Below are 11,221 nucleotides of genomic sequence, written 5' to 3' on the forward strand. Positions count from 1 at the left end.
CCACTATTTAAAAAGTAGTGGAGAGATCACTACATAATCATAACCATTGATTATCTAGTTGATGATTATGATTTTTTCTTTGAATGCAAATTAGGAATAAGTGCAATACATGGTGATATGGTGAATGTTAGATTTAGATTGTAACATAACCGCCTACTAAATAATCAATAATTAAGATTAAAAGTAGTGGTCTCTCCACTACTTTTTGTAGTGGAGAGGATCCAAATCCATTATATTTCTTTGCTTTTTTAAAAATGCCAACTAGTAATGCACAGTTAATTACAGTAGAACTCGGTGCAGTTTCTTTTTGAAAGCAAACTGGGTGTAGTTGTTGTTGCTGCCCTAATTTTTTTTCCCCTTCATGCGTTTGTGCATGCTGTCTGGTTGTGCTTAATTGGGGTCGTTTATATCTAATTAAGAGCATGTTACATGCAACTTCATGCACGATGCTAATATGATGCTAATGTTCAGTTTAATGCATGACACTTATTTACTTAATATGCTATTATGTAATCTTGTGTACATTGTGTTATTCACTGGTAAATACATTGTTAGATTGTCATTTTGAATGATGCAAGTAACAAATGATAATATCACTATAATAATTTGAATGTTGCAAATAACAAATGATAATTGTTGATGGTAGTTATAAAATAGGGAGTTTACGAGTGGATTAGAAGAGTATTAGGGTCCTCAAGCTTCTTCAAATGGCTGGTTCGGGAACCTGCAACCCTCTCCTGCACATGAAACTCGTGAGAGGCCGGAGTTGGACTCTCCGGTTGTTCCTTCGACGATCAAGTCAGTATATGAACTTGAATGGAAAAGTGTGAGATGATGAAAACGTTCCAGAGTTATGTCAAAAGACCAGAGAGTTGCCTTGAGCTGCATGACTTCCTTTTATAAAGGATCAAAAGGGTAGATAGGTAACTTGAGCTGAGTCTAGGCAGACAACTAACTCGACAGACAGCTGACAGGTGTCGGCCGCCAACGAAGATGGGCCATACAGGTGGTTAGTGCCAAGCGACAGGAGTTGCTTGGTGTTGATGGAGCCTGATAAATCATAAAGATTTTGGGGACTAGAGCAATGATGACTTTGTCAAATCAGTTAATGCAAGCGCATGTGGCTGTCGGCGCCGGTGGCGTAGCCAGGATTATTTTTTACCCTAGGCGAAAAATAAAGGTGGTCTATGAGTATATCTTGAGGGAGAGGAGGGAGGCGCGGGAGAGGGAGGAGGACTGAGGATTGTTGAGATGGAGGTCGTGGAAGAGGAGGGAGAGGAGGTTGGATCTGTGTGAGAGGGAGGTGAAGTGGCGGGAGAGGAGGGGAAGCGAGGGGAGGAGGGAGAGATCGTGGGAGAGGCGGAGTTTCTTGCCCTGGGCAGTTGCCCAGGGCAAGGAAGCTCTGGCTACGCCCCTGTCGGCGCATGGTTTAAGAAAACTACCACCTCTTCAGTCGTCTGGCTGATGGCTGACAAACACCGCCATTTTAGTCGGCTACGCAAGTTATCAGTTGATATAACAGGCCGAATGTGGGTTATTTGCAGAGGCGATTGGTTGGGTTGGATGACAACAAGTACCGTCTTTTTACTCGGTTACGCAGTTTGTCGGCTAATAGAATTGGACGCATGAGCAACTTGATACGTCCAAGTTATACACAAGTCTGATTAGGCATTGTGCGAGACACATGTTAGTTTCTCAAGGAAAGTTAACACTAAGTTACTTTTAGGCTATAACAATAATATCACTACAATAATTTGACCATTTAGTTGTTTATTGTTCCATCGCTGCTCTATTTTTACTGTTGGCTACATATGAATATTGGAGCAAAATTTTTATTGTTGCGTGGAATGTTCACCAAATCAAATTGGTATGTATCAAGACATGTTAGGATGGTAACCTCACCTGGATGATTACATTCATATTTTCCTAGAATGTCTCTGTGTGAATCAAACAATGGAAAGTGAGGAGACCCAATTTACCTACTCTTACTTTCTTGTTCTTGTTTAAAATCAGCTTACAAATAGGGGTGAGCGTGGACCAAGCTGGGTTTGACCCATGAATTAGCCCGTTCGGTTTTGGACCAAGCTGATTCAGACCTGGGCTCGGGAGGGCCTTGGCTGGCTGGGCCGAGGAGTTTCCCCGGTTTTGGGGCTAGATCCAGCCTGACCCATGACTCACATGGGGCTGGGCTAGGTCCGACCCGCTCCATAGCTGTGCGGGTCATAGGTCGGCCCGCATTCTTTTCTTTTCAAAATTTTTTCAAAACTTTTGCGAGATTATTATATACAACTTAAAGAAGGAAATCTGTATTTTATCTTTTTGAAAATTCTAAACCCTATAAATTTACAATCGGTGAAGAAATTATCTCAAAGATTTCATAATAATTTGAGCGTATTTAGTAAATCAAAATGACTACAAAATATCCATTAGAATACTGAATAGAGTTTAGAAAATCTATATTACTACTAAAATTACGACTCAAGCATATGAAAATTGTTATTTCCAATTGATTTGCTACTAAAATTACATCACCATATAACTATCATCCAAGGCCGGGCTGTGTATGGACTGGGCCGGGCATTAGGCCGGGCCTACTCTTCTGCCTCCCGGCTTTAGATCGGACACCCACAACACAGATATATCACGAGCCGACTCGGGCACCACCCACCGTGAGCTAGGCCGGGTTTGGACCCAAGACAGGCTCGATGGTCGGCCGCAGTTCGAACCGGCCAACGCCCGCCCAACAACAAACCCGCAGGTGGAAGGAGACGCCCAAAATCAATCCCACCGATCGCAGATCAATTAGGATCCGACATCAATCCCACCCGTTACCGCCCCCCCGAGGGAATCAATCATCCCCAATTTTTCCCATTTGCTCCTCTCAGTTCCGAAGTGAATTAATCAATGGCAGACAAGCCAAGCAGAGCTCTGGTGATCTACGGCGATGGCTGTGCTTCTTCAGTCTCTCCATCCCACTCCAACCTCCATTCATTTGCTTCTCTTGCTTCCTGCGGTTTCCTCTCTCTCAGAGATGGTACTTTCTCACCACCCCCCTCAACTTCTCTTAATTACAAATTGCTCCCTGAATTTGATGGAGTTGTGGGTTGGAGTCAATTTCGGCCTGTTCTGGTTTGAGATGAGCTAGAATTAGTTATTCGGTCTTTATATATCATTAAATGAGAGAGCACGAATAATTGGGAAAACGTTGAACAAATGAGTGAAATTCATATATCTAAGTATGAAGTTATTTCGGTGATCTAAACGTTCCAAAAGTTACAACCTTTTATTGATTTTGTACATATTTTGTAATCGACTACAAAAGAGAATTTTTCTGACAGCGAGAATCAAACACTTCAGATATAAAGCTGTTGAAATCATCGAAATTCCCTGTACTGATACAAGAATACCTGCTTGATACTGATGTTGAGATTACAAGCTTTAGTGAGAAGTTGGACAGTTACATGCAATTATAAATCTTTGCTCTTGTCTTGCTAGTATCAGGAGAAAAGTTCCTTCTAGTCTCCTGGTGGTTTATGTTGGACTTCTCACCCTTATGTTGTGTATGAGGTTGCATTTCTACAATAAGGTGCGTAGGTTTGATTTGAATATATAACCATAGTTTGTCAAATGTTTGAGAAACTATATAGGTTCGTATCTACAATAAGGTACGTACTATGTAGGGTGGCGTGTACAATGACCATAGTATAGTTTATCAATCTTAATCAATGCTTATGGGGAGGTTGTAGCTATTTGTTTGGCCTATAAGTTAGTGTTTACTGTTACACTTAAGAAGATGTGTATATGACCAATGTTGATGGGACTGCTTCAACTTTGTACCAGAACATGACATCATTTTGAGAAATAAATGTAGGATAGCAGAACTTTGGGTTCTCCCTTTCAATGTCCTGTAACATTCCTTCTAGGTGAACCATACTCACCGTTGCTTCATTGTTATGAATGAGAATAATCTAGGTCAGACATTTATAGATTCTGAATAATAAGGAACAATGCAATGCCGAAAAGAGACAGTATAGAAATGCATTGATGGAACATAAGTTAGAAATAACCTTTCTATCATCCTGTTTCTTCATGTGTAGCAAGGAAATGTTTTTTGAACTGAGATTTTCTTTTCCTTATTCTCACTCTTTTATGAACCAAACATCAGTCTATATTTCTGTCATTGTTTAAGTGTGACATGCACTCAAAATTTTTATCTTATTCAATTACTTTGTTGTGTCTACATGATCTGACTCATATACCTGATTTGGGTCTTTTAAAAAAATTCTATTTGACTCTTTGGTTGGAGATTGAAATATCTGTGTTGTATACTGTAGCACTTTCTCACAATTTGACTTTACCATTCTAATGATGAAACTTTTAGTTGTAATCATCTTCCATCAAAGTATGCTACATGGAAAATCTTTAACTGTTACTGGGAATTAGAGGGCTTTTGGCAGTTTTGATCGGTTTATGACCATTTTTGAATTTTTTGTACACCTATGCTAAAAGTCCCTAGTACAATGAGTCACTGAGCGTTGTTTTTTATGATCCTATTGTAAGTAAAGATGTGTTATGTCTTGTTCTATTCAGTGGATGGCAGTTTTCATTCTGGATTATAAATGCTAGACTTTTGACTTGTAGGACAACTGCTAAAGCAGCTAAGAGCTGATGAAACTACAAAGAATTCCATTATTTCCACCTTTGAGGTTTTGCCATTGATGTAGTGAACCTTGGCGCACCATTTTGATAATCTTGGACTCAAATCTATATGTTTCGGAATATAAAATTGTTTTCTTTCAAATACTAGATATGCAATCACCAAAGTATGCATATTTTCATTTTTCCTATTATATTTTCTTCCATTCTTTTTTCTTCTTCTGCTCTTCTTTTCTGCTTGTTCATGCGGCATGTGTGTAGCATGTGCATGTGTCATGTGGCATTTTACACGTGCATGTGCATACATGTGTATGTTCAAATTGGGTTGCATAGCGTGCAACTCTTTTCTGTTCCTGTAAGTGATTGTTAAGTATTGTACCACAAAGGCAATTGCATTGGCTAGCTGCATCTTGGAGAAAAAAATTGTTCCCTAGTGTCCATCTTTTTTTTCTCTATGATTTTATGTTCACTAGACTTTGGCTCACTATTTTCTCTTTTCTATTATGCCAACTTAATTTAAGTCTCAGAGACCAGAAATGACAGAGTGATCAGTGATTTAGCGCAACTTTTGGATGCATATGACATCTATAAATCAAATGTAAGTCGTTATCTTTTTAAGTTATTATATGGATGGTAGAAGACTTCTTGATGGCTTAATTGGGCCACTCTAATTACTAGCATCCATGAACTCTCAGAATGAAAAACATGGTGAAGCGGACGCTGATGTCAATCAAAAGGAGCTTCAACTGCAAAATATAACAGAGAGGTAAAAAAAGGTTTACTTTTAGCATGCAGAGGCTGAGTTTTGTTCAACTTGTATATGTCTATTAACTTATTCATGTCACTTATCCTATCCTTTATCAAAATTGTAGGTTTATGGGTTTGAGAGCTGCTATATTCACTAAGTGCCCCAATGTTAGGTCTTTTGCAAGTAAGCTTGGTTTCACCATTCTCGAACTGAATGAGTTAACTAAAGAAGACCCGGATGATGCTACAGCAGCAGCTAAAGTGCTACAGCTTCTAGGTTTTTCTGGAGGCAATGTTCTAGAGAAGTGTGAGTTTGATCTAGTCTTTTTGCACATTATAAATAGTGCAAAGCCCAAAGACCAAAAAGAAAAACCAGTGATCAGCAGAGATGTTGATTGGCTCAACAAGTTAGTTGGCAGAATCATGCAGACAGCTCAGCTTGGATCATCTATTGCTTCTCGCTTACATTTTTCTATAGTATTGAGCTTTCTTACTGTTTCCGAGGATTTGGACCGCTACTCTTTGAATGTGAACTCTTCAATAGAAAAAAATTCTGATCTGTATTTGCTTCGTCCTCGTCAAAGTTATACCATGAAAGGAGGAAAAATATTAAATGACATTAGGTGAATATGGTAATTTATAAATTACTAGAGTTTGTCATGGGTAGTTCACATGTAACAAATGTCTAATCTGTACTTTGCAGGCATCATCATCCAATGTTAATTGCACAATGGCAGGAGGGAGTAACTCGCAAAGATCTGTCTAAAGCATTTTCATTCAGAGAATTTAAGGAGGTATTGGTTCTTTATTCCGTTTTTTAGGAATCCATATATCAATCTCCGTCAACTATTCAATTTGAATTGAATTAATTAATGCATGCATGTCAGTATGTGACGTCTACTGTGGTTTATGTAAGATGTGATGCATGCTTATGACTGTTGATTTAATATGATAGGTGCAATCTTTTTTCCCACTATCCTCAAATGTATTTTCTTTTATTACTGTACAAAAACTTGATCATGTTTTGAGATTTAGCTGGATGTGGAGATTCTAGCCTTGGATATAAATAATAAGGTATGGTTGTTTAAATTGATCCTTACTGTGATAGATGATCTATGGAACTCTACCACCTCCAGTATATAATTTTCTTTTCACATGCTTATCCATATACCTGGAGCGCATGGATGTCCACTAGGTCTTTAAGTTGTTATTCAGCTGTGCATGTGATGGTTTACCTATGATTTGAGGTTAATTATAAATTCAGGGGCCTGTTTGCGTATACCTAATAAAAAGTTAAAGATAGTTTAACTGGGTTTATACAGGCAAACAATCATATTTCTTTAAGAATTTGTTGATATAAAGAGGACTTGGATATGCCAAACATCTAATTTGTACTCCTATGCGTCAGACACATGTGTGGGAACCATAAGAAGTCACTGTTCTTTAGTGGTTCAGAAGAGTGAATAGCAAGATATACAGGGATCTGTAACATTTTTAACCATTTTAGTACTTATTGTTGCATGAAAGATGGAGTTGAATCGACTGTACATTACAATTTTATATAAAAATGTTCATCACAAAATGATTTTCCATATGCTTTTGATATTCTTACCAGTAATATGGTGAATGATATGATATGACAAGAATAATAGAAACATCTGTTACATGTCAATATTTCATCTATAAAATTGTACTCATGGCTGTTGGATCTTCTCAGTTTGAAATTCCAATGGTTGCCTCTCTTGGATTCTGAATCAATGAAAAACCTTTAATTGGTTTGATTTGTTTTGACTGATGCAAGTATTAGTAGTAAACTAATGTCCTTAAACGATTCTTACTGCACTTGCATCTCTGCCATGGTCCCTTCAATCTATGTTCATTGATATAATTGCCACTAGTTGGGTTGTCTATTTTCTTCAGGCATTATCACAGTAGGTCCTCTAATATATTGATGCTTTCTATAACCTGGAATGTTTTGCTATGACGTATTACTTGTGGCCATTACTTACTAAGGCTATAGTTCCTCGAGATTAAAAGTCAGTTCTTTTTTGTTGCTCTATTAAATATTAGTTAGATATATTTACCTCTGTGCATAGAGCATCTATTGTGTCACACTCTACTTTGTGATAACTCTGCTTTGATCCATCCTACAACTGTATAGTGTCCACTATTGCATGCATTACTTCATTCAAAATTTCACATTGAACTCATATTCTCCCCTAATCAGTAGAGAGATTTTCTCTTATTAAGTTGGTTGAAGGCATGATTAGAACTTGAGACTTTCGGGAATGTCTTTATTAGAACTCCTTAAGTTTCTCTTCTTCAACTTTATTTTTGCTACTTAATAAGTCGAATGACATCGCCATTGATTTCCTTTGATATCCCAATGTCTCAATAAAGAAAAGGGTAAATTTCATATAATTACCGTGAATTTTGGGGTAGTCTGAACAAAACTACCATGCCTTTTTTATTAATGAAAACTATCGTGAAATTTCTTCACGAAATTAGCATACATCGCGAAAGTTACGGTAATTAGTGACATGCAAAGTTTTAGGCAAATTTTCCCTTCTGTGCTTTATATATCTTTCATATAACCCTCTTACCCTCTCCGACTTCATGATGTTAATAAGGCTAGTTTACACCTTTCATCTAAGATGTTAGCGCCTTAAGCAACAATGTACAATAGTTCATGATATTTTCTACAATTTTAAAAGTTCATTGTAGTTTTCTTTAATAAAAATGTTAATGGTACTTTTGTGCAAAGTTACCGCCATCCCTACCCGAAAAAAGAATTATAATAATAACATAAAAAAGGCATGGTCCTTCCGTGAAATTTAGTCAAAAAAGGAATATATATATATATAGAGAGAGAGAGAGAGAAATATGGGTATGCTTGGTACCAAGTACAAATTTTGTACTTGGTAGTGATGTGTCACATCCCCATCCACTCATTACCTATGTGAATGTAGTCCTACATTTGAATGAGTGGAGGGAGATGTGACACCTCACTACCAAGCATAATTTTTTGTGCTTGGTACCAAGCATACCCATATTTCATATATATATATATATATATATATATATATATATAAGAAAAATGGGTATGTTTGGTACCAAACACTAATTTTGTGCTTGGTATTAAGGTGACATATTCCCCTCCGCTCATTCAAATAGGGGACCACATTCGCATGAGTTGAGGAGTGCATGAGGATATGTAACTATTTTAATGAGTGGAGGGGGGTGTCACTTCACTACCAAACACAACTTTTTATGCTTGGTACCAAGCATACCCATCTCTCTCTATATATATTATATATATGTGTGTGTGTTCCCATTCCTTTTGTTTTTCTCACTTTAAATTGATTGGTACTTTTCTATCTTTTGTGCAGTATGGAGTAAATCTTGCCATACTCGCAGACCGATTTCTTCATGAGGTGGCATTTAAACTTTGGAAGGCACCAAAGTATGGAGCTTGAAGTTCTTCTCAGGATCTAATTCCCCTGAGGCAACTAGTTTAAATCACTGAACATTGATATTTTTGTCTCTTCGGGGAAAGAAAGATGATGCAGGACTTGTTCAGAAGGGAATAACCATTAATTGTAGGGAATAAAGGGAACTTATGTTTTGTTTCATGTAGCTATAATGAAATAAACACGGTACGTACAGTACTTGGACATTAGGTGTCAGAATATCAAAAATTTGATATTGTTCCTCTTGTCGTGACTATCATGGCAGTTGAATGGAGTTCTCTACAACAGATTTTTGAAGATCTAAAAGATTCTTCAGATGATATATAATGTAAATTTCCTTTAGCTGTCAATTTGTTGGCATGGTGATATAAACAGTGGCGAGCTGCACAATTATCAACATTATACCTGTGTTCTTTCAATCTTCTCTTATGGGCGTGAATTTGTATGAACATGTGATGCGAAACGATGACAGAGGGTCTGTCGGAATCAGCGATCCAAATCAAATAACACACTATTTCGTCAAAAATGATGATCTTCGGTAGGAAATTAAATTCAAAGCGATTAATGTGACAGATGGATTTTAATAAGATTTGCATCAATAATCATGAACAATTCCAATCTCAAACAATATAACTGCTATATTTATTATCATTTCGCAAGTTCTAAAATCAATATCAGATCTGTAACAGCCACATGTTCAATTGCTCTCTACTCACAAGTATAATCTCAGCAGTGAATATAATATAAGAGTTTAGAGATGGTATACTCATGCAATTAACTAACAAAATAAAATTAATAGAAAAATAAGGGACGAAAGAAAACGAAACATTCGTCGGTGTGAACAGACTTGACGTGAAAGACCTCTGGAGGTGGTACGACGACAACTGTGAACTGAACGACGATGACGAGGCGGAGATCCGATGACGACGAGTGCGACGGTGTTGAAAAACGAGGCGGGCGTCGGCGAATTGGATGACGACGTGTGCGACGACGTCGAACTGGTCTATCAAGTGGCGACAGGTCGACGAGTCGATGGGTGAACTAGCGATGACAAACGGCGTCGACTGAGCGATAACCACGGCGTGTGAACTGACGATGACGAGGGCGACGACGTTGACTAGATGACGACGCAGGCGATGGTGTCAATCGGGAAGATGATGACGGCAATGGTGTCAAACTGAATAGTGACGCGATCGACAGCGTCGAGATGGTAGATGATGAAAGCGGTGAGGACGCGGGTGGCCTGTCGGGTCGAGATTGGTGGTAGGTGTCGGGATGAGGTCGGCGGTGGCGTTGGGATGCTTGAGAGTGGAGAATAGGGATTCCGGGGGCTGCTCGGAGTAGGAGCGGTGGGTGGTTGAGAGGGATGAAGAGGAGTTGGGAGCTGGGTTTGGAAATTGTTAACGTGGGAGGGAGAAGAAATTTGGCGGTTGTGTATGAGGAGAAAGAAGGTTTGTCGGCTGTTTGTGGCAGAGGAGAACAATTTGGCCTAGGGTTTCACACCCAAGGCTTCACACCAAAATTTAGCTAATAAATATTTCTTCATTCAATAATTCATTTCCTTTCAGTAGTCTCATACAATCTTATTTATAAAGAAAAACTACGTGCACATAACGTACAATAAAAAATAGAAACAAAACAACAATTCCTCAAATTACTCAACTAAATTTTAAAATACAAAATACAAAATACAAAATACAAAATACAAAATACAAAATTCAAAAATAAAAGAAAGTCTAATAAAATATGGAAATTACCATTTCTTGTCCTCATCAACCTGTATTGAAGCATATCCTATGCTGTATTTCTAGCAGTTAACCTGGTCTTATTGGACAATATCCACACCTCTCCCTTATAAATAGATATGTAACGGGGGCCGGCCCTAGTATAAGGCAACTAAGCTTGGGCCTCAAGTTGGGTAAGGCCCACCCACTCATAACTTAACTACTTTAAGCTAAACCCTAACCCTATTTTGTCTCCAATCTCCCACTACCGCCGCCGCCTCCTCTCTGAGACTCAAATCTCGAACTCAATTCTCAAAAGATCATCCTCTGAATCAACCCCAAGCTCCTCTTCTTCGGAGTTCGGAACTTCGGATCTTCCTACTCGGCTACTCCTCCTCTACTACTCTTTCCTACTCGGCAGTCGGCTACTCCGACACCGAGTCACGCCCCGCAGCGGACAGCGAGGTCCGCGGGCCCGCGCTAGCACCTGGTCCCACTCTCCGCGCTCAGCTCGCACTCTAGACTCCGCTCCGCCAGCCTCAGCTCCGCTCCGCAGCTCCAGAGTCCAGACTCCAGCCGCCTCCGCAGCTCCGCTGAGTTCTGCTCCACTGGGCCACGCTGACC

At 38.8% G+C, this 11,221-nt stretch overlaps 1 protein-coding gene across 2 annotated transcripts; it reads left to right on the forward strand.

Moving 5' to 3' along the window:
- LOC109845093 lies at positions 2,706-9,292 on the forward strand. Of its 2 annotated transcripts, none has more exons than XM_020414283.1 (6): positions 2,706-3,034; positions 5,184-5,254; positions 5,352-5,422; positions 5,529-6,026; positions 6,107-6,197; positions 8,793-9,292. In XM_020414283.1, exons 1-6 carry the CDS (start codon positions 2,905-2,907, stop codon positions 8,877-8,879), a joined length of 948 nt encoding a protein of 315 aa, XP_020269872.1. In that variant the 5' UTR covers positions 2,706-2,904; the 3' UTR covers positions 8,880-9,292. The 2 variants fall into 2 exon arrangements, with proteins under 2 accessions (XP_020269872.1, XP_020269871.1); XM_020414282.1 differs by having other exon boundaries at positions 2,708-3,034; positions 5,178-5,254.

The sequence above is a fragment of the Asparagus officinalis genome, chromosome 6 (assembly GCF_001876935.1).
Source record: "Asparagus officinalis chromosome 6, Aspof.V1, whole genome shotgun sequence".
In the NCBI taxonomy this organism is placed as follows: domain Eukaryota; kingdom Viridiplantae; phylum Streptophyta; class Magnoliopsida; order Asparagales; family Asparagaceae; genus Asparagus; species Asparagus officinalis.

Excerpts from the sequence above, each read along its gene's own strand:
- LOC109845093 (XM_020414282.1), top strand. The coding sequence starts at position 2,905 with ATGGCAGACAAGCCAAGCAGAGCTCTGGTGATCTACGGCGATGGCTGT. Across the intron at positions 5,423-5,528 it reads CTGCAAAATATAACAGAGAG|GTTTATGGGTTTGAGAGCTG; the intron begins GTAAAAAAAGGT and ends TCAAAATTGTAG. Across the intron at positions 6,027-6,106 it reads AAAATATTAAATGACATTAG|GCATCATCATCCAATGTTAA; the intron begins GTGAATATGGTA and ends TGTACTTTGCAG.